This window comes from Trichogramma pretiosum, unplaced genomic scaffold (assembly GCF_000599845.2).
Source record: "Trichogramma pretiosum strain Unisexual culture from Peru unplaced genomic scaffold, Tpre_2.0 scaffold5, whole genome shotgun sequence".
Classification (NCBI taxonomy): Eukaryota; Metazoa; Arthropoda; class Insecta; order Hymenoptera; family Trichogrammatidae; genus Trichogramma; species Trichogramma pretiosum.
Window position 1 is genome coordinate 1456166 of NW_019641672.1, and position 27613 is coordinate 1483778.

At 38.5% G+C, this 27613-nt stretch overlaps 1 protein-coding gene across 2 annotated transcripts in view; it reads left to right on the forward strand.

Annotated features, from left to right (window-relative positions):
- Positions 1–25229, forward strand: part of LOC106650258 (protein eva-1 homolog C) — a 122016-nt gene extending 96787 nt beyond the window's left edge. Inside the window, exons 6-8 of one of the 2 annotated variants that reach the window (XM_023460507.1) lie at positions 10872–11126; positions 21907–22138; positions 22568–25229. In XM_023460507.1, the coding sequence (XP_023316275.1) occupies positions 10872–11126; positions 21907–22138; positions 22568–22889 (809 nt within the window). In that variant the 3' untranslated portion in view covers positions 22890–25229. The remainder of the gene's footprint in view (positions 1–10871; positions 11127–21906; positions 22139–22567) is intronic. The other variant, XM_014368184.2, reaches the window with a different exon arrangement.
- Positions 25230–27613: the final 2384 nt, after the last annotated feature.

Genomic DNA, 27613 nt, shown 5'->3' on the forward strand with positions numbered 1-27613 from the left:
TTTGAAATTCATGAAAAATCACAAATATTAAAATAATTCCTGGATTAAAGTAGAATGATTCAAAAGTAAAAGTGCCCAGCAACTTTTTTGTTGGAAATTGTCCAAATTTTCAGAAAAAAAATATGCCAAAGTGATTGGAACAATCTAGGTAAATCTAAAGCAAAAAAACTGCAAAAAAAACATAAAACAAGAAATCTACTCGAGTTCGAACCGGACTTTCATTTCCTAAACTATGTAAAAAGCTTCCCAAAGATGTCAACTAATGCCTGATAAAGTTTTGTAATGGGCCTCAAAGTTTAACTCAATGTAGACAACAATGTGTGGTGAAAAACGTGCAAAAAAGGTCAAAAATGGGCCTAAAATGCCTAAAATCACCAAAAACAGCCATTTTCAGTCCTTTTTTGCACGTTTTTCGCCACACATTGTTGTCTACATTGAGTTAAACTTTAAGGCCCATTACAAAACTTTATCAGGCATTAGTTGACATCTTTGGGAAGCTTTTTACATAGTTTAGGAAATGAAAGTCCGGTTCGAACTCGAGTAGATTTCTTGTTTTATGTTTTTTTTGCAGTTTTTTTGCTTTAGATTTACCTAGATTGTTCCAATCACTTTGGCATATTTTTTTTCTGAAAATTTGGACAATTTCCAACAAAAAAGTTGCTGGGCACTTTTACTTTTGAATCATTCTACTTTAATCCAGGAATTATTTTAATATTTGTGATTTTTCATGAATTTCAAAAAAACCCTAAAATGGCCAACTTCGGGCCCCTGAAAAAGTGTCATAGAAGGCCCCAAAAATTCTAATAAAATTTGGGGACATTTCTGACATCAAATACAACAAGTTTTTCATATTTGCAGAAAAAAAAATTTTTTGGCCATTCGATTTCACAGAGAATCGGCCACCTATATGTTATATGCCAGCGTAAGCGTGTATTATATTGAAAGCTTCTAGACGATTCGTTCATTTTATCCCGTGTGCGGGTTATATATGTGCTGCATGTATGTGTGTGTGCGCGCGCCGAAGAAAGCTCCGGCTACAATGATATCAAGAAGAAGAGGGAAGAAAAAGGATTTTTACTCGGATGACGAATCGATTGCTCGCACGAGCGTACTCGAAAGAAAATATATAAGAGCGTTATATAAATCCAACGATCTGCATGCAACTAGATATACATACACAAGCAATACAATAAACGAGCAAAATACGTACCATCATGTGTGTTTTCGGCGCATGAAGCTAAAAAACAAGTAAGTGGGAGAGAGAGAGATTATTTCGGAAAAGTCATCTGGCCAGGTCGAGAAATTATATATTCAAAATTATACGCGCAGAGTGAGTGAACTAGTCACTACCGCTGCTCACTGCAAGCATACACCTATACCGAAGTGAAGAAAATAAGCGGAATTAATATGCATATACGCACACGCACACGTGAACGCATATACACAGAGTTGAGCACACATGTGTACATGTGCGGACAAACGGACTCGAGGGAATGCGGAATATGTATACGTGCTAGGCGGGGGTGCACAAACTGTGTTCTTTCTCTCTCTCTCTCTCTCTCTCTCTCTCTCGGACAAACTGATTGCGAGGGAGGAAATAACCTTATCTACTCTGTGCCGACAAACTACGTACACACACGTATCATTTCATCGCTAACTAAATGTGTGTGTATGTGAGTGTGAGCACGTGGAAAAGTTTCTTTCCAACAATGACAAATACTCCTGTGTATGTATGTATGGGAATGAAAGCCTTTGTGTAATGATAAAAGTAATACGTTGCTCGTATGTACTGCGAGTATCAAAATATAATAATTATGTACTCGAGCGAGAGGTCAAAATTGTTAGACGAAGTGTTTTTTCGACTCGTAACCGGTTGATCGATACATTGTGTGTAAAGTACCAATGGTTGTATACGCGATAAATTCGACTCGAAATAAATAACGATTCGTGCGTATTGAATTATGAACTTTGTATATCAGTATATATTTATTTCTGAATTATTAATGGTCGTGACAAATATAAAGATAATTTGAAACTTCTGTTCGTTCTTTACAACCCCGTATTTTTTTACAACGCCAATGAAATAATATTTACTGTTGCATGAAAAATTCAATCTCGATACGCGTCCGATACAGGTCTACGTAGCGATATACGTATATATTTTGACTCCATCGAGGCTCACTGCCCCAGCAGCCTTGTCTTCTCTCAAAAAGCACGAAGCTGCATTATAGCGCATAAAACAGTAGTAGAGATACGCTTCGGTCAGACCTGAGTGTGCGGTCTGTAACCACGGGAACGTTGATTATTATCGGCAAAGATCGTTCGACTGAACCGACTACGCGGCACTAGCAGCTATTGTTCGACTTTCAAAGAGACACTGTATGCACAGTTACGCGTGCATGTGTGTGCGTGTATGTGTCTGTGTGGCTGATGGCTCGTGTGTGCAGCGTCGAGAGGATTTTCTGTCCTATACATCTATCAACGCGCTATACTGCCCATGGCACACGCAGGCGCAAATCCGACGTGCCGAGATAAAATGAACAAAAAATGATACTTTATTTTTACTAGAAAATTTATGCATGATATGTGTTCTATTAGTTTTGGCTTCTGTTTTTTTTTAAATTTTAATTCCCGTGGTTGTAAGAATCTCGTGTATTGTTAATGTTAGGTTGTTAATGTGACTCTTATCTATTTTTAAAATATTTTGTAACGCATTAGATTTTGGTCACCAAGTATCGATAGAATCTGATCTCTATTCATCGTCAATATCGCTCCTGACTGTCTCTTGGCTCGTATGTATAGAGCAAGTTTTTGCAATGAAGAGCTGTGCATAGCTGGTCCCTCGCTCCCATGTATATACCTCGTCGACGAACTATGCCCGAACTTTTGCCTGCAAATAGATTCAATAAACAAGAGCGTATAACGGACGGAACGGCAATAAGAATCGAGCGGGCGTTCGGCCGCATATCGGTCGTTTATCTCCGCAGTTTCTCTCTGCCTTCTATGGACTTTCATACACACGCACGTGTCGCGATTTTACACTTGCTACATATACAGTGCGCCGCACGCTACGAGCAAATTGAATTGCGACACGGGTCGAACTCCGAAACGCGTTAATGAACTCGCCTTTCGCACGAGCCAGACACAGTACGTCTCTCATACGGACTCACTGGTCTTATCGTGAATACGACTGCTTGTCGACGCTTTGAGTTTACGCAGTTTAAATTTCATGAATATCTTAATAGGCCATCTGCTCATTGTACTGGGTTACATTACTCTTTACACTCGAGAGTATGTTTGTCCGGTGTAAATCTAAAATATAATTTTGTTCATTTACGTTGAACTTGAAAAGATTAAAAAGTGATTTATTGATAAACTCAATTTTCATCTGATCTAGTAACAGCTGCAAGCGCAAAGCTTGTCTCTAAGGCCGTATACACGTAAGCTCCATCTCAAATGAAATTACATGCACTGGCCAAATGGAAATTTAGCTTAATATTGGGTCTATATTCGATCGATCAAAACGAGATATCACGTTTAATTCGTTAATTTGAGACGATTCGCACATCAAATATTATAAATGCGGGATTATTCTGTTTGTACATTTAAGTGGCGCAAAGAAAACCCCTCGCAGGCTATATGTAGAAACGTGCGTGCGCGAGCAAACCACTTCGCGCTCGTGTGTACGCGCTGTGTTATGCGTATGCATGTGTACCTACGGCAGAGCCAGAGTCAACACAAGCCGCAAACGCCGCTATACTTTGCCGTTTACATTTTCGGCCGCTGCCCTTTATGCACCACCCACTGCTTATACGAGGCAATTATTAAACCTCTGATAAGTTTTGACGGCAGCTCACGTGACCTCGATGCCGGATGCATATTCAAAGTTTACAGTATACTTGACCAGGCGAAGCAACAACGTGTAGACCGAATAAATACAAAGATTGTCTTTATGAGGCTGCGTGCTTCTGCTTTTGATCGAAAAAGTTTCAGATTTGAAAATATCAGGGAAGTTTGGTCTCGTTTTTCGAACTTTGAGAGTGTTTATTATTTGTTTGAAAATATTTTTTCAACATTTTTTTTGGGCTATGTGGATTGGTAGATCTATAACATTAATCTGCTTCCATATTTTCAACATCTTTGATTCAAGTTATAAGAATATAAGATATAAAAATCTACTTGGATTCTCAAATTTTTCAAAGCATGTCGAATTAATTTGACTTTAGATTGGTAATCTGTTAACCCTTGTTTTTGCTTTCGATGCTTTGAATGCGGTAACGAATTTCTCCAACTGCCTTTGGCTCTTGCACGAAACGCAGTCGAAATCATACCGAATGATTGCTGCGAGATCGGCTCAATACCAACATAGGCGTTTACATGTACAGAGAGTAGGTTAGTGGCACCTTCAGCTTGGTCAACAAATTGCTTTCGATCAATCAAACGAAGTGCAGGAGCACCCAGCTAAGCTCTAATTGTGCGGTTATCCATCTCGCTTCCGCTAAACACCCAGTTTATATGCGTGCGCTTGCGCGTATGTGCTCGTACAAACACTCACACGGACGTACGAGTAATGCACTTAACTTGTTACTTTTAAATGCAATCACACCTCGTATTTTTTCTCTCTCTCTCTATTTTAACTGTCGTGCCGCGCGAGCTCGTATGCGTGCGCTTATACAGATTAAAGATCCGAGCGAAAACAAGAAGAGCAAAAGCTCGCTCTTTATTGCCAACTTTGTGCTTGTATCTTACTTTTCTCTTACTCGAGACTTGAGGGAACAATTATATGGCTGTTGCGTCACGGTGTTTATATCCAAGTTTGATAAAGCACGGCAAAACCAAGCTAATATTTCATCAGACCGAGATTTGCTCGCTCGTCTCCTTTGCTCCTGCTTCAACCACGTTTTATTAAGCTCGTACATCTTTCAATTCGATAATGTTTTCTCCATGAGTAAGAGCGCCGACTATATATTATTTATCTTTCTTAAGAGTACATTTACCGAGGTATGATCATATTTTTATTAAAAGACGTACTTTTGACGATCGTCGTACTCGCAATTCGACATATTGTACGGCTAGGATTAATATTTTGATTAATTAATAATTTCAAACAAGTTCCTGTGTCAGAAATAATGAAGAATGTCGGTAATCTATCAAACGAGCAACTTTTGATCTCTTCAAAATAGCTATTTTTCTCGCTAATAGCTTATACGTGAAACATCACTTATTCAATGCAATTAAAAGTCAATATGTGCGCATAGGTGCAGGTACAGAAGCAAGGTCAAAGAACTCCCTGGCGAATAAACACACACACATGCACACACATGCACACATGCTCACATGCATATCGTTCGGGAGGTAAGAGCGTGGCTTTGGGCTTATAGTAATATCATATCCCCTAGTGCTTATTACATAAAGGTATATATATAGTCTCGCAGGAGTGCTGGGCGCGCTCTCGTTTAATTGAATATGGCGTCGCTTGCGATCGACACTGATTATCCCCGTGTGCTGTGTTTCACTGCCTCGTGACTTTCTCCTCCGGCTCTTCTTGCTTGCTCCCCCTGATGCTGCTGCCGCTGCACCCGTGCATACAGCGCAGTAGCATAGCCTCTGGCAAGTGTGCAAGTACCAAAACTCTTGGCAAAGCATATGATAGCGTGTTACAGCCCTGTGTACATGCCTATACGTGTATTTGCGCGCGCGCACACGTACACACATATAGACACGCGTAGCTGAGCTCGGCGTGCAGATCAGCCGAGCATCGCTGCTGCGCTCCTGCTAACAACTCGCGGGACTTGCTGAACTTAGCTTTGCGTGAAATTTACCTATTATAAACCTGTAACGTACCGCGTGTATCAGTTTCTCCGTGATTATTACGACTCGACTTTACGTGAGAGCACCGAGCATAGTTGGATTATTAGCGCGAACCGATATACTCGCTCCAGCCAAATAAACTCCATCGAGTTATCATATAAGCAATTGACTTTTGCGCAGCTAGCCGAGCACATTATTGTATCTGCTGCAGCACGCGTATAACATATATAGATGTGCACACATATACGCCACTTGATCGCGAGCTGGCGGTCAACAATGAAAGGCTAATTGTATTTGTAAAACAGGCCACGCGTACGCGTTTATACGTAATATATAAATGACATACACAACATGGATTCAATATGGACCTGGAACAAGTGTATGCAGTACTAATTTAATGACACGCCATTACGTAGACGCTATATGTAATAATCGCGATCGAGCCACAATCCAAATTCGTCATCGAGAATTTCACCCACGAGCTTGGGTTACTTTTTCACGCACTCACACGACACACAATAGATGCTATCATTGAGTTTTTCATCGCCGATACGGTTTACAAGCTCGACGAGTAAATTATCCTCTATTTGTGCATTATACGTATAGGTGTTACGAAAATACATAGAACGAAGAGAAGCTCGTTAAAAGTGTTTGAAAGCGGCAGCGACTGCAGCGTGACTAAGTGGCTGTGTGTGTGTCGGTGTATCGGTGTGTATGCCATCGACGAGAGAGAGAGAGAACGGCGGCAGTAATCGAGCTCAGCCACGTTCGCGCGCCGCGTACAAGCTCATCATGAACGGGCCGATGTAAACTACACGCTCGCCTGCATAATTATGCGCTATTCTCCTCGTTTATACATTATATATAGTGAGCGCGGCTATCCATCGCTCTTCGCGTGCACGCGATAATAATTGGAGTTTGGACAAGCCCGTGAGCGCCTCTCTCTCTCGCTATATATCGCATATATATATTACGTGCATGTACCCTATATCCTATAGTGTGCCGACACATATTCGCCCATGTGTCGCGCTCAAATCAGCTCCCCGCATCTCGCCTCATCCCCCCGACTTGACAATACAGACATCAAGGCTCTCTCTGCCGCCTCGCTTCTCGGCAAATCTTGTTTATTTGCCAAACAGCCTGCCTAGAGTAACGTGTATACTCTGAATTAACTTCCTATCCTACTACGCTTCTATGGCGATTCGACAATTTAATCGTCTCCAGCCTATCCCAGCATTTATCTTAATTTAAAATTTTTCCCCAGTTCTTACCTTGGAATTAGTTACGTATGCAACAAATGCATAAATAAAACAAACAATTAATTATGAATAATATTCATTGATATATTTTGTCCACTGGAACACAAAACGGTCAACTCGCGTACAAAGACATTAAGGTTATTGTGGATAGACGTTCCGTTCCACATTTACAACTTTTCTATGATAATTTACAATGCTTTGAACAAGTAAAAATTAAAATCGAAGATTACAAAAAATCAGCTCGTCACGCGTACGCATTTTGAATAACATATCAAAACTGCCACTGGTATATTTACTACAGTGCTGCAGCACCAGAGATACTGATCTGTGGAGCAGTACAGAAACTGCTTCCCAACCAGAAACTTTTCCTCTACCTCTTTCTCTTTCTTTCTGCCCATTGATCTCGTTAAATTTCTGGCGTCGTTCATCTTTCTAGATGCATATCTATATACGTATAGGTACCGCATAATAGTCCCACGGAGCAATAAAACTCGTCCTGAAAAATATCCTTCCATCCACGAGGTACTTTAAATGAGATTTTTTCTCCATCTTTCTCTCTTTTCTATTCTATTGCGTCATTTTCGTAAGAAATCATTACTTTAGCGTACATTACGCATCGGTTAACACCCATTTTGGTCTTGGTGTAGCTTATAGCTTTTAACGCACGAGCAAAAAGAAATCTCAAAGTAAAATTTTTGCTGCTTTTATAATTTAATATTCTGTTACTACTTTCATCGAAAATATTTTTGTACGGTATTGCCGCGTGTACCATTATGAGCAGGCCATTTTATACCTGTGCGCTTGTGCGTGTACCATTTATCGCTTAGTGCGTTTAATCTACGTTTTGGTTATAACAAACTACTAACACAACTTACGGGCTATGGCGCTTGCCCCACACGATCGCATCGTTAATTACGTATTCGCGCGCTGAGGTACACCCTTATACATACTAACACACATACAAGCAGAAAGAGAGTAACGATTTGGGCATTATAAATATTAATACTGTACTCTCTTTTGCGTCGTTCCAGCTCATTTCGGGCCATCGCAGCTATTTAATAGATGCCTCGTGTATTTTACGCTCTGTAATTTTATTAATTAGCATATTGTGCATTTTCAATTTCTGATCGGATGAGCTTTTACCCGCACTGCGATTTAATTACTTGACCTTTCCGCACATTGTATATTTTTGTATTGCACGATATTTACGAATTGTTAAAGCAGATAATCGCGCATATTGTGTAAAAATTACTCCATTACTTCGTATCAATTTCGATCGAGCAGCAAAAATAAATAGCTGCAATAATCTTGCGCGCATCAATCTATTTTGATCTACGCTCTGTTAAAGCCCATTATAATACCATGAAAATTTTCAGTTTAAGAAACAAACACGCACGCTATTTTGTCGATGACGCGTCAGCACTGCATTTGTAACCACCACATCTACCAATACTTCCGTGCATTTTTTCCTCAAAAATTATCCATAAACATAATGGATTAATATATTATATATAAGTTTACGATCATCAGTCATTGTGGTTTATTATAGTCTTGTAAGCTCTTTGCACTGCCGAGCTAGGGTTTGCCAGGCTGTCTAATTACCAGAAGCTTGGAAAATATTAATGGATTTTAAAATTAGCTTTGTGTACCTATTTCCTATATAAATTTATCGATTTTTCGTTTGCTCAAAATATATGTGGCTGTTAAAAATAAACTTGATTGATTTTGTTAATTATGAACAAGGAGCCGCCCCAAAAACGATTGGAAAGCATAAGTTTGATTGATTTTTCTCCTAGAACGCATATTCCAAACTTTTTAATGCTAATGATCTTTAATAACTTTTAAAAGCTCAACAGTTCGATTTGATTAAGTTTTATGAAATAATGATTCGAATTGAATTTTTCAACTTGCTTGAGTAATCATCTCGGGACGCTTTCATACGTTTTATAATTTCGGAGCGCGCCAAGTTCGTGTAAATACGCATTCCTCAATTATTCAGGGCAAAAAAAGTATTTGCATAACAATAAGGAAAAAATGAAATAACAAATCGAATAATTTTTTATATTGCGCGTATCTGCTAGCGCATGTACATACGCAGGAGCTTTGCAAGCGCGCACATAACGGGACATTGTAGTTTTATTAAATGAATTTATGTGCCCGAATCGATTTTATATAAATGGCTATCGACCCCTCGATGAATTTTCGATTAAACTCATCGTGCATGTAGCTGGCGCACATACGCCCGTTCGTTGCTACGCCACGAGAAATGTTTTTCGTTGCACAAAAAGGAATGAGAATTTCATACCATGAACGCACTTTTTTTCTGTTGTATCGATTTTATCTCTACTCGAGCGTGGGCGTTGGGTTGGGTTAACTTTTTTTCTGCTTCTGCTTTCTATACTTAGTTGCGAGCTAGCGAGGCTAACGGCTGTTATTTTTCATAACGCGAATAAATTTTATTGAGGACTATGCACTTTCGATGCATATCATTTCAAGCAAGCTTGGATATATTTTTTTGACAGAAGTTTCAGTAATTCCAAATTTACTTTAATTATTGGCCCGCTCAATTTCAATCAAAACTGTTAGCAATTATTGTCCATCTGTTAGCACAAGAATGTCTCCACTGATGATTTCTGAATTTTGGCTCGCTTTCTACATTGGTTGCAATTCTCCAATGAAACTTTCGCCACTTCAATGAAGACCATTGAATTAAAATCCTTTTTTATAATTGCATTATTGATTTTTGAATTTTTCTGATTATTTTAAATCCATCCGTTTCAGGTTAAAAATTATCGTCGATCTATTAGTGCAGACCTGAGCTTCCCAAAATTTCACTGTAAATAAAAGGCCTCTCGCTCGGGTTACAACATTTACCGGTGTTATGGTAACTAGCGCATAACCGGACTTGGCTTTGGGACATTTCATCTCAATTCTCCCGATAGTTTAGTACTACGTTCAAGAGTTATGGTCAATTATGTATTAGTTATCGAGAGCTCGTGCAGAATCGCAAATTTACGATCGCTCGAGATTACTCTTGGCTTTATTAGCTCTACCTCTCTCTCTCTCTCGTCCTAGCTTGGCTGTTGTACTTTCTATAGTGTGCTTAGGCCTCTGTGTGCCTCTCTTTCTCTCTCCCTCTCATTTTAGCCGGATAAATTTTATCCTTTTGTAAATTATACTTTAATATTTCTTGTATACGTATTCCCTTGTTTCACATCGCTAACGACTAATCGCTGGCTTTTCGTTTAACCACTCATTGTTTTATAGCAATCATATCCACCTTATGGTATCACATTTTTTCTGCTTGCAATTCCCAAGAAAAAAATTGATTTCTGTATTTACTTTTTATTTTAGATAAAAGTAATACTTGCAAGACTTATAAAATTTACAATCGGCATTCGATAGTAGCTAGCTACACTTAAGCGTAATAAATATTATATCGCATGGCAAAATTTCCCACGCAGTCAGCAGAATTTTTTATCACTACTCGATGGCATCCGCATTTTTCCGCAAGTTTTGTGTCGTGGGACAAAAAAATAGTTCTTTTTATTGTAGAATAAGTTCGATTTTGCGGTTACATTTCAATGTTGTTTTTAGTTGATAATATTTAAACGGTTTAGGTATATGTGCCCTGTTTGTGAGGTATAAAAATCCATACGACTGTAGGGTTTACAGACACGATGTCTTTAAATTACCGTTACTGTAAGGGAATATCTTATCATGATATTTCTCTCAATGTTCTAATCTGCTTTTATCTCAATGAACCGTCAAATTGATCTTTATCTTTTATTTGTGTTATAGTGTATCGGTCGGTCCTCCGAGAGCAGTACGAGCGGGGAGTTACGGAGCCCGACGAAACTAATCCGGGCTTGGATTCAGACGAAGGCTTCGACCGTGCAGATTTCAAGGTGGAATTCAGTCCAAGTCCAAATCTCGAGAGTCCGCAGTTTCAACCTCGGGACAATATTAACGGCTCCACCTCGTCGCGTTCCGGTGGCGTCAAGTCGCCCGCTTCCGAGACATCTTCACCGCCACGTGCCAGGATCAACGGCGATGGTAAGTTATATCATTCTCAATTCGTGTTTACTGGATTTCTATTTGTGTATTTATCTACTAGTTCAATGACGTGATTTATATGTTGGGTGAATATTTTTTTTTATGAATCATCAACATTTTTTACGCATGTATTTTTACTTCGAATGACGTGTAGAAATTAATTTTCTTATCACAAAAATTTATAGATATCATGATGTATTGTATTAAATATTTCTTGTGAAAATAATATAAAATAACGCAGATAAGTTTTGGTAATAAATTAATCGATAAACCGCATGAAATGCACAAATATATTATACAGTATTTGACCGCATGCATGATCAATTAATAACATAATTTGGTTTAAAGTTTGCATGTGAACATAGATTATTTTAGTTTTTGCTAAATGACAATAAAATAAACTCCACAAGACACTGGTAAAGACAATTTTAGCCTTGGACTTTTAGTGGGACTAAATTGATTATTAATACAGGTTTATGGAATGAGGCAAATTTGAGCAAAGCTCTCTACGACTTAATAAACTATTTTCAGTTTTCTCCGCAAATAAAAATTCTAGATTGTATTAATCTTAATAATTGTCAGTTCTGTAACAACTGTTAAAAAATTTAGCTAAAAGAAATATTACTGGCAAGGGACGATGAACAATAGATGGATAAGAATACGAATGCAACAATGTTCGTGAAAAAAAATTTGCTTACAAAAAACCTGCATTACGTGAACAAAGAAATCATAAAAGCATCTCTGAATGAAATCGTTATGGTACATGGTTTAGCCCTTGAGCGTTGCCTCTGCGATACAACGAGTATATGAATGCGTGCATGTGTACATGTAATAAGCTATGCTTCCCTCGGTGCATCAGTTTTCCGTTTGATGCACATATATGAAAACACGTTTTATACCGAGGCTCACGGAGGAAAGAGCGAGAAAGTCTTTGATGCCGTAATTGCTATATCGATGAAACTTATATATACTGCAAGCTCAAGTGTAAACACATAATAGAGCTTTTACGCGAAAAAAGGGGAGCGCGCTCAAGCTCGCAGTATCAGATAAAGTCATCGTTTATCGGAGAAAGAGAGGGGCAAAATACAAACGAGCAAGGATGAAGGCCTTTGCAGTATGTGTGTGTAGTACAGGGATGAAGCGTGAAAAAAGCTCAAGTTGCTGCAGTGCTTTTTTCCTCGACGCAAGCGTGTGTACTTTGACCTCTGTGAAAGTTTGAAAGCTTCGGGTCAACGTCAAATGCTATGCCAGGAGAATATATTTTCTATGCACGCGCGAGCTTTGGTGAAAATGACGCGCCGAGGGATGGGGATACTCAAGAGCGACAGAAAGCCGCTGGAGTTGAATTAGGGAGTAAAAAAAGCGTAGCCCGAGTAGCGGTTTCATTTGTAAAAGCATTTGTGAATTTTTTTTCGTAAGAATCGTGAATATTTTTACGAAAAAGAAATTATAAAAAGTTTCGAAAAGTGTCAGTAGAATCGTCTGATTTTTTCATTGCGATAAAAAGTACGGCTCAAAATTACGCTATATATTTACGGGAAAATAATAAATTCTGCACATTAAAGGTAGCTCTTGTACGTAGGTAATTTACAGAATAAAAGATATAGGAGTTAAGCGGTTTGTTACGTGTAAATAGCTAATTGCTTTTTGAACGAGCCAAGGTATAACCGCGCACGAGCTCGCCTTCATATGTATATATGTACTATGTACAGTGTACATAAACAGTGGCAAAGCGAGAAGGCCGTTGACTTTGGAAGTCGTTGTCCTTGTCGCGTATTAGCTTATCTTGACTTTCGAGTTATTTTATCCTTTGCCCCTTTTAACTTATAACGTTGTGATCTCGCCATATACATTAAGTAGTGTACTCCTTATCGAAATTCAAATTAAAAATCATGCATCAACGCAATATAAACGCAAAGCGACAACGGAATAGGAAGGGTTGGAAAAGAAATACAAGTTCCACCGCGAAGGAGCGAGAGAAAGAATTTTAATACGTCATCGCAATTAAACCGTAGAGTCTCATGAATAAACTACTTAGGTTAATTGCAGTTGTATAATTGTAACCCGGTGAAGTAATATGCACACATTTTGTCTGCTTAAGTACTCACATATTATAATATGCAATATTTTATCATTTTTTTCATTTATGCGTAAGCTTGACGACTTAATAACCAGACAAAAATTATGTACTTTTCAAATAATAAAAAAAGTAATTTATTACTTCTGTAACTCGGGCAATTTTAGAAAAACAAATATCTTTTATATGAAAAATTTGAGGTCATGGAATGGCATGCCAAAAAATTTTTTCTTTCCTTCAGGCCTGTAATTCGATACTTTGACCCGTAAATTGATAGATTGAGGAAACTCGATACCGTTTATAATAATATCGTGGCTATATCAAATATATTTACGGAAAAAAGCAAGATGAGTAGCTATAAAAGAGATTGTCCAATTCACCATGTTGGGCGAGCGTAATACTGCTTTCGTTTAAATCGAATGTATTTAAATGCAATTTTGTGCTATTGTTCTTTGAATTTGTTCCGATTAAGATTCCGATGAAGCAAGCCAGATTAGCATTGTTTTTCTCTGGAAAAAAAGAAAAAACTTTTCACTTGATAAAAGAAAATCAATTTTGTGTTTTACAAATTTGCTTTGCTTAAAAAACAGAACAAGAGAAAGGCCATAAAAGAAAAAAAACGGTACAAATCGAAAAGCAACTTTTATAAATCTCATTAACGTTCTGGTCTTGAATCTCCTTAGTCCTTTTTTTTTTTTTTTTTTAATTCAAGAATATAATCAGCGAGAGGGTAAATGCAAATATTATCCAAGGATTTGACGCAAAATTCGTCTTCATTTAGCGAAGGTTAATTTTGTTCTTTGCCGGATTATCTTGTTCTTTTCTACTGTCTTGGCTCTTCTTTCTAAGAAATGAAAACCTCTCAAAAAGTACAATGCGCATACGTATGAATGTATGCGTGTGTAGGGTTAAGCATAGTAGAAGCGAGGATGTAGCAATTGTAGTGACCTGTATTCTCCACACCTCAAGACAAAATTAGAATCAAATTAGAAACAGGAGATTATGCAAGTATGAAAATTTAATTAAAGAAACTTATGAATCGAGAATTTTGTTATTCTCACATTTTCACGGTTTCAACTTTTCGAGACAGGGTTTTTTATATTCACTAAATTATTGATTTTGCAAGCTCAAGTTAAACAATTTAATTGAATAAATGTACATAAATGAACTTGCGTCGTTGCCGACTCTTCATTCATTCGACGTGCTGGAAGGAGAAAAATCCCTTCTGTCTGAGGCGGGGGTGGAGGATTTACCAGAAGAGATTAAAACTCAAGAAAAGAAGAGACTGCTTTCACTAGAGTGAAAAAGAGAGAGAGAGAGAGAGAGATTATGTACTGTTTATATGTATACATGTGCGTAGTCGCTTCAATCCGCAAGAAGGGCCCCGCCACACCGTTGTTTATGTTTACATGCGCATACGTAATGCTCACTCCCTCTCTGACTTACTTTCTCCGTCTTCATGCATATATACGTTCACGCGCTTGTCGTAAATAAACAGACAGCGCAGTATATGTGTATTAACATGATGTTGCTTTCGCGTACACGCGCGCGCGCGTGTGTGTGTGTGTGTACGTGCGCGAACGCGAGGGGTTTAACTTTGAGTTTTGTTAAAAAGCGGAGAAAGGAACTTTTCTTAGTTAACTTTAACCTTCTCTGTGTATAGTGCTAGCCTAGCTAGCTTGTGGGCTAAGCTTCCTTTTAATTATTGCAGCTTTTTTTTATCGACTTTAAGAACTAAAAGGCTGCATACATTTTTTTGCGCGCCTTTATTTCGCCTTGTATCGCTTCCGCCTTGAGCGTATAGAATATTGATTTCACGTACATTAACTCGTGGAAAAAATTACTCTTTTTCACAAAAATTCGAGTGTATACGCTTTATAAACTTGGCTATAATCATGTGATCGAGAAAGAGAGAGAGAGAGAGAGAAGCGACAAAAAAGGCACCCTAACTGGCCACGATCGCTTACGTACGAAAGCATTAGCCAAAGGAAGAAAAGCCAAAGTTTCGAAAACTGCCGTTGCGTGAGCGTAGTCATCTAATTGGAAAGCCGTAGAGTCATTGTCCGGAGGGGTTCTTGGCTTTTTCTCGCCTAAAGCTCCAAGAGACAACGTTGTTCTCGCGCGATTTTACGGATCAGCGGCTCTTTCGGTGGGGGCGGAGCCATAGCGCGGCAGCGGCGGTGGAAGCAAGCCCCGAACGACGCTCCTGGCACACGATGAACTTCCCGAACATCGGGAGCGAGAGAAAAGTCCACTGACTCGCGGGCAAAGTGAGCTGAATTTTCGTTAAATCGAGACGATAGAGACGGAGAGAGAAGAGGAAGACGACGAGTCTTGCGCTCGTTTTCAAGAAGTAACACGGTGGGCGTAAAGTGAGAGAAAATTCACGCGAGCACACAGCGACATATCCGAGAACTATTTGAGAATCGATTGTAAGCGCTCCATTCAGAGAGAATTAACTTATCGACCAAAACATCTTAATTGTCTGTAAAGTTTGGTTACATATTAACGCTCGCATTACGTGTGTGAGTGTGGCCGCAAAGAAAAGAGCTGCACTCGCGCCGATGTATAAGATCGATATACGAAGTAACTTGGCTTCGCGTTCTTCACAATGAATCTTTAAAAAGTTACCTCGATGATACTTATTTCATCGTGAGAGTCAAACTCCGAAAATGGCTACTTTAAAATATTACACAGCTCTTGTTCAAAAGTACTTTGGGAGCCCGCGCATACAGTAGCCGAGCTTCGCGCTTTTTGGATTTTAACTTCGGTTGTTTCCCCAAAAATTATTTTTTCAAAGTTCGAGCCTTATCGTAATGGAACATCGGTCGGCCCGAGCGAAGTTCTGTACAAATTTGTATATCTGAATACATTATGTACTTCATCCTCTCTTGCGCGCATTCGGCCCAGTTGCACGCGTGTTTTTCCCAAAAAACATCCTCTCGGTCGAGGTCGCTCTTTCTCCCTGTATTTCTGATTTTACTCTTTATCTTGCTTGCATTTATCTTTTCCGCGATTCTACCGTGAATAATTTAATGTATAAATACATTTGATATATAATGCAAAAGTTGAAAGCGAGATTAAAGCGAGGCATTTTGCTGATTTTATCAGTATATCTTCTCTCCATTGATCGCGAAAATCGCATTGATATGCTGTATAACATTTCAGTTAATGTCTTGTATGTTTTACTCTTTCTACGGCGCTCGTGCAGCTCTAATTACACGAATAAACATGGAAAAATCGATGCCCAACGTCGAGTCCACGCATTAAGCTCCAACGGATAATCAGTGCTTCAGCGCCGTTCCACGTATATAAAAAAAAAAAAAAAAAAGAAACAGAATGATGAAGTAAATCGCGTATAGGGGGTATATTTCGTGCGTTTTTATTACTTATTTGCGGATGTGAAATTTTCGTTCTCATTTTCTCTATTTACGGTAGCTGGCTCGCAATGAAAATCGAAAAGCAATGCGGCGTATAGTTCATTATTCACGCATGGCGGGAGCAGCAGCTCGGCAGCACAGCCATAAGGGCTGCAGCGAGCTTCTGCGATCCTTTTGATCTGTTCGTCGTACATAATAGCAATTCTAGAGTTAATAAGTTTTGAAAAAAACCTTTGGAAGCTCGCGCGCGAGTTGGCTTGTTTTTGACGGTACAGCACGCAAACGTGGATTTGAGTCTGTGTACGTTTGAGATGTGTGCGTTGGTATATAAATGCCTTTTCGGACACAGGACACACGTGGGTAGACTCGCTCGTTCGAGAGAAAGTTCAGTGGTTTGCTTAGAGGCTTGCATATACGAGAGCTCGAACTGCTTGCCTCTCTAGTTTGTAATTGCTTGGGTTACCGTGAATTAGCTGATAGAAGCTGCAGCAACCCCCGTTGTACGTATACACGTGCATGTATGTATGCCGTACCAGCCACGCGTGCAGCGCATTTACAACGAGCGCAGCGGCTGCAGTCTTGGGTTTCGTTTTAACGTGTTTGTATATTTGTTGCCGTTGTTATTGTCGCTATCCAGGAGAGAGCCGATGCGAAGCTTAAATATCAAGCTCGCTCGGCTTGTATATATGCAACGCGAGGCTTTGGCCGATACTCTGTTATATAAAGTTTCAGTCGTCTACGAAAAAGGACGGGAGGACAAAAAAAATGCGCTTATACGTACACGAGCAACAATGTTGTGTATTGTGTAAAACTGCGGATCGTGATACACAAGCCTGTTGGCTTCGGCGCACGAATGCCGTATATAGTATACACGTACACACGCTGCAGATACGCGATAAAGGCCTTTGCCTTATACGCGTTATACATACACATGCCGCGCGCGCGCGCGGATAAAATGTCGCGCAGCGAACTACGCGACATGATGAATAGACGCACGCCAACTATTTGTACAGCTTAATTATATATATACTTCCTTTAACTTCGGCAACGTTGTTTATAGTCGCGCATACATAATTGAATTCGGCAAACTTAGCTCTTACTCGCTCAAAACGAATCACTGAAATAGTTAAGATCGCTGAGCCGATTTCGCCCTAGTGTGTATACGCAACGATATTGTATTTCTATCGATCAAGGCTATATACGTTTCAATAAGAGCGAGAGCCGAGCCACAGCGGCGGCGCTCGTTCGTATGAGTGGCGAAATTCATTGCGCAATTACGAGTACGCCTGGGCAGAAAATTCATCCCGACGCAAAAAAAGCGGCTGTATTTATACACGCTCTACTATTGGCCGAAATTCGGCCTAAATCGCTTCTCTCTCTCTACAGCCCCCTCAACGACTATAGTCATAAACTCGCGCGCGAGCGTGTAAGTCGAAAATGAGGGCTCGATTCACAAAATGTGGTAATGAACGAGATGCCGATATGGGCGCCGCTTTTAATTAAAGCCTCCTTTCGGCGCGCGCGTATTTCTGAATTATTTCGCCCCGGATATATACGTATATGGTCTATAGGATCGCGCCCGCCTATGCTGAAATATATACGTATATAGAACATGCATGTTGATTGCTTATTCGTTCGAGGAAAATCTCGTCGACTTTTTTCGCACGATCGAACGATATCTTCTAGGCCATCTGGCTCTTATGACTGCTTATGTGCTCCTATAGCAAACGAGGTGCGAACGTTTTGCCTATAGAAAATTAAAGTAATTTTTTCAAATTTATTAATCAGAAAATTTCCCATTCTGTATAGTAAATGGAATTGACCAGAGGAAAAATGAATCCATCGAGAATGGGCAACGAATTATCGGATAAGATTTGAAAAATATGAAAATTTCATTGAATAGACAAGTGTTTTTCATCAAGTCAGTAAATAAAAGACAAGAGTATTCAAGTCCGCGAAACTGCACTTATTGGGCTCTCTTCTTATATGCACATAAAAACTATCAAACACCGCATTGGATCTTGAGCTTCGCCGAGTCTTTTTCGCGCGAAAGTTTCCTGCGTGTGCGCGCGCTCTTTTATACGTTACAGCTGCTATCCTAGGAAAACGAAAAGCTCAGCGCGAAAAAAGTCGAGCGCTCACGGCGAGTGAACGACGACGTCGTGTCCTGCGCCATCCGCGCGCTGCGTCTGTGCCAATTTGCATTTAGATTAGCACTCCTACAGGAGCAAAAAAAGGATGGGATACAGTTTACATAGTAAAATTTTTACCCTCCGAAAAGTGTGAATAACCTGTTGTGGTATTCGCTCTGAAACTTCTCTTTGCGGCCTTATACACACGCGTAACTCACATTTTTAGAATACTTACTGTGAGCTCGTGACTCTGCGCTGTTTGAATAATTTTTTTTTTTCAACTTTTTGTGCGTGCTTTCGGGATGGGGACGGCCAAAAATTTTATTGGTGCCAAAATCGCCGATAGACGTGTACGATTACATCATACTCAAAAAGGAAAGCAAATATTCGCTTTTAGCGCGACGGTTGTTTATTTTAAATCTATATAAAATAATTTCTTTTTCCTTGGCGAATACATTAAAAAATTTATTCCAGCAGTGTATAACCAGGTTATATGAATATACTTTTACTTTTATTTGCCCTGAACTTTACGTCAGTTTTTATTGGTTTTAAGCATCATAAATATACGTGTGCGTCGAAATTTAATGACACCGTTGTAATTAAACGCTAATGCCTTCATTGTGATAGAAAAAGCGTTGCCATCGAAAAACTGCGTGCTAAAAATTACAGTAAGCGAAAGAAAAGCATTTAAAATTATTCAATGTCTGTACTCGATCTTTTATTCTTTTTTAATCATCCCATTCTACCTTATTTCTCGTTTTCATCCGGGGTCTATGTGTGATTTTACATTTGCCCATACGTACGCACGTGTGTAAAATCTTTTGGTATTCCGATCACGTTCGTTATTCTTTCATTTACGCTGCGCGCGCGGGAAAGAGAGCATACAGCGAGCAGCACTCCGACACTGTTTGTCACGTAGTCGAATTCAGCAATATCTCGGAGTTGAAAAAAGAATTAAAAAAAAAAAAAAAAAACGAGTCTCGAGCTAGCTTTAATTAAGCTTTTGGATCATTATCTCACTCGCAGTATGCCGAGTTTCTTCAGCAAGTCTAGATTTCGATTTTCGAGCGCATCGCTTTTTTTCTATCGAGAATATGGTTCTGAGATATATTTTTTTTCGATACAACCTGATTTTAAAAAGTAATATTTGGTGTTACAATATTATTGAAAGGTTTCATGTTATTCCATCAAAGCTTAGTAGGTAAATAGAGGAAGAGATGCATGTACGTGCCGGGAGCAATGATAAATGTATTAAGTGGAAAAACATCGGTAACATCAATTTCATTGCATTCTCGCGAATGCATTTCAAATGCAGATGGTACACATTGAAGCAATTCTGCGATATTCAATGAAATAATAACTTATTTTTACAATTTGTAAATACATTAATTTAATTAAATATACATTTCTAACGGCGACATAGGTGTATAATAATTTCATGCATATAATGGGATAGAGCTCTTTTGTACATATATAATAAATTCACAAATGTTGCTTGCGAGGAAGAGAGCCAAAAGGTCTGCCACGTATAATCCTTTTTCTTTTAATTCTTTTCGTATGGGTATCTTGTTTCTCTTAAGATTCTTGTCTATTTACTTCGTTCACGATATTCCTGGATTGACTTTGATCTAGAGCTTATAAAAATTATCATAAAATATTTTTGTAATCAGGAAAACCTAACACTGGAGACTCGACTTATACTTTCACATTTAATTTGGAACGTGTAAATTTTTATTTTCTACCCTAAGCAATTTATTCGACTTACTAAACTCAACAATATGACGTAAAATTTAATTCAAATAATTATGTTTGTTGGAAATTCTAAAAGAAAGTGTCAATAAAAATACGATTTTTGCCTTTTTCATATCTTGAGAAATCTCCGCCAATGAGTCGTAAAATTAATTTCAAACAGACTACAAAACTAGCTTTAGAGAGAAAAATTGACGCATTCAACTGTCATTTGCAAAACTTATTGGCCTTACAAAAAACACATTGCAAAGTTTTATTTCAAAAAATTCTTCATGCCAGTAAATGAAAACTTTAAAATCGAAGTCCATCCAAACGCGCGCAAGTCCTGTAATGAAAGAAAGAGAAAAAAAATGAAGGAAACGACAAAGTCTTATGCTGATGTATAATACCCAACTCCAATTTAGCGGGTGGTAAGCGCCTGCAGCAGAACTACCCCAGTGCAGTGGTCGGTAAGGGAGAACGAACCTGGAAAAAACTGCAGCAGCGTCACGGGCACTTACCTACTGTCATCAAGGATTGCCCGACGCTCGGTAATAGTCAATCCCGAGCTGGTTCGACACTCTCACTCGGCAACTTTTTCCTCAACGAGTGGATCGCTGCTTTTAACTTTCTCGCACGTAAGTAAAGCGAGGATGTATCAATGGGGGGGTTAACCGCTCACTTGCCGACCATCAGTTAAAAGTCGGTATTGATTCACATAAAATTTAACGATTATTGTGTAAAAATTTATATGAGTTATTGAGAGAACTACTACGGATATAAGTATAAAGATTAATTTATTATTATATAATATTTATTAAAAACAAAAAAAAACTTCAATCATTATGGCACGTTATTCACTGAAGTTATTTTAGGATGATTGGCTGATCGCAACGTTTAGTAATATTGTCTGTTAAACCGACGAACACCCAAACAATATCTTGACCGCAATTAAATATTTTCTTAAATAATATTTTTTTTGTCGTTAAATATACAATTTGAAAAAGCTTAGCCTTTGAAAAGACTGTTTTACAAATACAAGTTCCTACTACCTTCGTCTAATAAGAATTGCCGTTCTGCCAAATCTTATACAATACAAACCTTCAATTTTAGGCACAGGGCAATATACACATCAGAAAATTAGCTTGCATTAGGAGTTTCTCAAATCGAATTATGTCAAGGTTAATGTCACATTTGTATGCGAAAAAAAACCTCGAAAGATTTTGATGAATGCCGTGATAAGGTATCATTACGCCTGCTCCGATGCAATGAAGATATGACATTATACGAATTTGCTTGCGCAGCTTATTAAATTTTTTTACAGACTAGATTATTGCATGCACTATTTTTTTTAGTAGCTTTATTGAATTTGATAAATGCTTCAATGTTTCAAAACATTATTTTTATAATTTGGACAAAGATGTAATGTAAATTTCATGTACAATTCATTTTTTTTCCAACAGAGAATCAAGAAAAGTTTTACTTGTACGTGATAGTTTCGGTGACGGCCGGAGTATTAATATTGCTGAGTCTGGTGATAGGTCGACTCTTATTTAGTCGACATCGGGCAAAGCGAGATGCCAAGTTTCACGCCAACAACGAGACCTTACCCAACGGCTTCACCGACGACATCTCCGAAATCGATGCCGACATCGATTTAACGACTCCCGTACCGGTGCCAATGCAGGACACTAGGTGAGTACTCTTTCTCTTTCTAATATTCTCCTTCCTTTTTTCATTCTCCGATACAACATTTTGAAAGTTGTATCTTAGTTAGAAATTAATGGCGTATGAAAACTTTGTAATTTATTATCAAGCTCACAACGAAACAAAAATCAATAGCGAAAAAAAGTCTAGCCATTAGTCACACGCAACCACTGATTGGTTTGCTGAGATTAATAACAGAGGCGATGAAAAAAGTCACATGGTTTGTCGACTTTTTCCTACACAGACTTGATGGATTACGCGTTTGAAAAAAAATTTCGTAGCGCGAACTTTATTATAGACTAGAAGTACCGTTCACGTGACCATGTCGGCGCAGTCTGCACTTTAATTATCCATAATGTTTTTTCTTTTATTTTCTCAAATGTGTTACACGTCATTCAATCTTGTCGAATTTAACAGGTTCGATACTGTTCTGCCTAGGTTGCCGGAGACTCAATTGGCCGAGCGGCTCCACGCCGAGCGCTTCTACGGCGGCGACACAACGAGATTACCCCTGTCGTCGGCCAGCTCGATGCACTCGGGCCACAGCACGATACTGTCGAGTAGTCTGCTGCAGCATCATCATCTGCCGCCGATCAACGCGACGACCACACCCGCCGGCATGAGGGTCGATCTCGGCAATCACATGGTTGGCACGGACAATCTCCACACGATCCTGAGGACCGACGCCGGCCGAAGCGGCCTCGGTGCTGGCCCCAAAACCAGCTATTACTACGGCTGACAAGAGGACGGGGGAGCCGGATTCCCTACGCGTGAACTTGTCCGCCCCCCCTCGTCGTCCGCTACGAGTCAAACGCATCTCAGTCCTGTGGCAGAGGTCAGCGCTCGAAAGTATTGCTTTTGAGCTCTCGTTGTGCGTTAAAATATATTTTTTGGACTGCCGAATTCTGATGTTTGTCTCCTTGTAAATAATTACTGTGAAAAGTGGGTAAGATTAGGTGATAAAATGGGCAAGAGTAAGGCGTTGAAAACTTTTGTTCATTCTATCTATTAATTTGGAACGAACAAATAAGCCATAAAAGAGAATTATTCATGAGATTGATAATAGCCAAACATCTGTGGAATGAGATTATGCGAAAAGTTCTCAAAAAAGATTTTCGTACAATCTTAAAGAAATTAATTGAATATGACATGCTGAAATTATTCCTGTGTCTCGAATTCTTGTATAATATAAGTGTACATTAAACTTGTAAATAAGAATAGAATAATATTTCTTTTTATGAATGGAAAATACTTTTGAGTAAGAATACAATAATTTTTTCTATTGTTAATGAAATTTAAAGATATACAAATGAATAGATATAAAGAACTACATAAATTTTCTTCGATTTTTAAGATTTGATCTTGTAAATAAAGTGTATTATTGTAAAATTTATGTCCAATGAAAAAATTCGCTTTACATGTTACAGCCATTTTTGATAGTAATACGCGATTGAGAAACTAAATGACAAGTGGCTGTGAAATCAAAGCGATGGATTTAACATGCGATGCGTGATTGAAAAATTGAAATAATTACGAAAAAAATTGAACTTTAAATTTAAAAAAATCTATGTTCAAAAGAAGTTTATTTGAAAAAAACTTTTTCCTCAACATAAATAAATCCTCAACATATTTCGACAATAAAAAAAAGAAAAATGACAAATCAGGGGTTTTATCGTCAATCGTATCGTAAAAAATTCAAATCTTGATTTTAATTTTAAAAAAATAACTAAAACGAAAAAAAACATGATAAATTAAAGCGTTATCAATCCTTGAATCGCTGAACTTATATACTACAGGTACTTATATCGATGAAAAAAGCGCGTACCAAAGATGAACTACTTTTATCATTGATTCTTATGATAATGCTTTTATTCTTGTTGATAAATTTTAAGTCGAGTGCCTGACATTTCGAAGTCGTTTGGTATACCAAGTGCACGTTAAAATTTATTTGTAAGTTATATCGTATATAAAACCAGTTAAAGGTAAAAAATATTCTACAAAAAAATGTACTTCATCAATAAACATTATTGTCAAATTTAGGTGCAAAAATCTTGTTGAGTCATTGTAACAAAAAAATTAATAGTCTCTAAATAGACAAGAGTTGACAAAAGTATTTTAATCTAGAATTGTTTGGATGGTTATCAAAAAGGTGTATATCTACATGGTCTATGATGTAAAATAATTCAAGTGATTTAACGTTCAAAGAGACAAGTTATTGATTGTTGATCATCTTCTAAACGATACGTGCACCTCTTATACCCGATCTTCGTTTTCGTAAACAATGTATAATCTTTTCATACGAAAAGTAACTCAGAAATAATGACGTGTCACGTGACAAAAAAATAAGAGATTAAAGTGTCAATAGATTTCCATAAAATATAAGAATTGTAAATATTTATTGTATAAAAAAATCTCTATTAAATAATGAACTTAAACTCACATAGCGAGATTCCAAGAGATTTTTCTTGAATGTATAGAGAATAATTGTTGAAGGGTGCAATATTTTAACTTTCGATGATTTGAAGTAAAGCAAAGTTTGAATCGCATGTGTTTATGGTGATAGCGATAATCACAAACTAAGTATATTCATTTTAATGAAAACGCGTAATTTAAGTGGAATAATTTGCTATTATAGAATTGTAATGAGTTACTGTGAAAATTATGTATTTATTACTTGAACGTCAAACGTCTCGAGAAATTTAGAATTGCTTGCATGCCCTATGCACGTCGGTTAGCCACAAGAAACGTACGAGACTCTAGAGAAATGCATTCAATTAATCACGTACACTATTGTATGATTTTGTCTCTGAAGACACTTGAATGAGCCGCACAGCGTCACAACGTTGTTAATTACGCTTCCATTGGTAATCATAGGGCAGTTGATTCGACACAAGAGTTTGGTGACTCAGGAGACGTGACGAGGACTGTAGGGGAAATTTCTTAACTTGCGTATCCTTGGATATATCAGTAATACGGATCTTATCGATTTGCATTAAATTGTGTTGTACTACAAGGTGCGAAACGTACACTGTTACAAGCGGAAGAAAATTGTATAATGTAAACTGTTTTGATGGATGAATAAAAATTTTTTTATAATAACTTATTTCCTTTATTTAAACCTTGTATTTTAAAAATTGTAGCATCATAGAGTAACTATCTCGCAAAAAAGTGAATCTCTATTTATCGTTTCTGATTGACTTCTCATAAAGTTGGCACCGTGAACATCTCTTATTGCCGTTTCCTGCTTCACATACATTCAGACGTATATCCGGTTGCAAACAACTTTGTCGTCAAGTCATAATACATGGCCCAGCCTTGGCTCTATGGAACTCAACAAGAGAAGCTATTTTACCCCTATAAGCTCCATTATACATATATATAAAACACTGCAAGAGCTGCTGGTGTGATTCTCGTCACGTTAAAACATGCAGCGGCGGTAGTAGTTTGCCCTCAGGCTGCTATATATAATACCCAACTCGTGGCATCTCATTTATCGTTTCGAGAAAACTTTGTAACTTAGCCTAGCCGTTGTAAAATCTATACGTGAACGCATGTATACGTATTGTGTTGAAATTCAGAACAGCTCATGGGTGATCAATAGAAAAGAAGACAGAGAAAAAAGGAGTGCATAATGTTGTGCGTACAAAGAATAAGAGTAATAAACAGCAAAGGAGTACTTTGGCTCCGTAAGCTTTTATGTAACATTTTGGCGGACGTGCCACACATTTCACGCATCGGATATTTGACACTTGAAAAGAGCCGAACGACCGACTGTTATTCAGTTCATTCAATGAGTGATATTCAAGTCTATCGCTAAACCTCGGAGATGACCCTTTTTGAATGATTAAAATTTTCAACTTTCTTTTTACAATTTTTATAAAAAATGGTTCGCGTTTGATTATTCGGTGATACGATGCATGTATCAAATTCATAATAAAGTAATCGATATTTTATCCACTGAAGCGGGTATATTGCGAGTTCTATAATCCTCGAGATCGTTTCAGCAACAGCGGCAGGAGTCAGGAGACTGTAAAAAGGCACGATAAAAAGCTGTATTAATGGCTAATACAGCAAAGCAGTAAAGCAGTTGTAAGCACTGCGTAGAGCTGAATCACAGGGGGCCACGCGTTGTTTGTATTTCTTCGCTCAAACATACAACGCGAGCATAAAATAACTTCCGATCGCGAGCTTTTATAAAACGGCGCGCGCGTGTGGTGACAGTCGGTTGTAAAAAAATTGTTCTCGCGGCCCAGCTCTGTCGGTCGCGATCACGCTCGTTCCGGTGCAATGAAGTGTCGACCGGCTTCGCAAAGCTTGCGACAGGGAGGGGAAAAAAGACGGGAAAACTATGGATCGTAGCGGCGCGCGAGCTGCGGTGCTAACAGTGCTGCTGCTGCTGTTGCTGCTACTGCTGGTCAGTCGGTGAGCGCGTACGTATATGGAAATCGGATTGCTACCCGTTGGGGAACGCGCTATACACACGTACTCGAGCGTCAACCTTTGAACGAGTGACCTGCTTCGAAAATTATATTCATTGCTCGTATAAGCATATATAGCCCCTTCGCTCTTTCTCTCTCCTGCCATAGTGTATATACCCACTTGCTGAGCTGCCACTACTACCACTGTGCTCTTACTTCCAAGTCCTTTTTTTCTTCTTCACATATATGTATATGCCGAGCTTCCGTTCCACCTTTCCTCTCCTAATGCGCCCCAGGATCAATCGGATCCTTTTTTTTCTTTTTCCCCGACACGCGTACTGAATTTTTTGCCAGGTCATTTTTTATAAATATAATCTCGTCGTTTTCAGCCTAGGCACTCGACGAATCGCGCAGACGAGCTCAATTTTTCAGCAATAAAAGTATCATTATGTAAGCACGCAAATTTAAATAGACAGAGCGCACCAATAGTGTTATATGTATGCCGAGCTAATTATAAATGATGCGTCTGCGATAATCCCCATAACCGGAGAACAATCGAATCGCGTCGATAATAGCACGACGACACACATCGATAATGCAAAGAAAAAAAAATGAGATTCGAAAAGTTGCGCATAAAGTACTAAGCACCATGGCAGAGCTTGAGTACTTGAGAATTCAGGGAAGAAAAAATTTCCTCGTTACATCAAAATTCGACAGCAAGCGGCAAACTGGAACGGAGTCCGCGAGGAAAAGAAAGTGGATGGGTATATAAAAAAAAAGTTACAGCTCGCACACTCTCGTCGCTATATATGATAGGTTTGTGAGCTTTAAACAAACCCAATAGCGAGTTGTTCAAAGCTCGCACACTCCTGGATACAAAGCATTGATTAGCATTTAGATGAGAAAATTTCTGGGGGAACTATACGCGGCACACGAGCACCAAGGGGGTTTACACACTCACTTACATATATATATGATGTGTGTGCTTACGTGTACGTGTGTGAGTGCAGTGTGTGTCGCTTTCGACAACCACAAATCCGCGTAT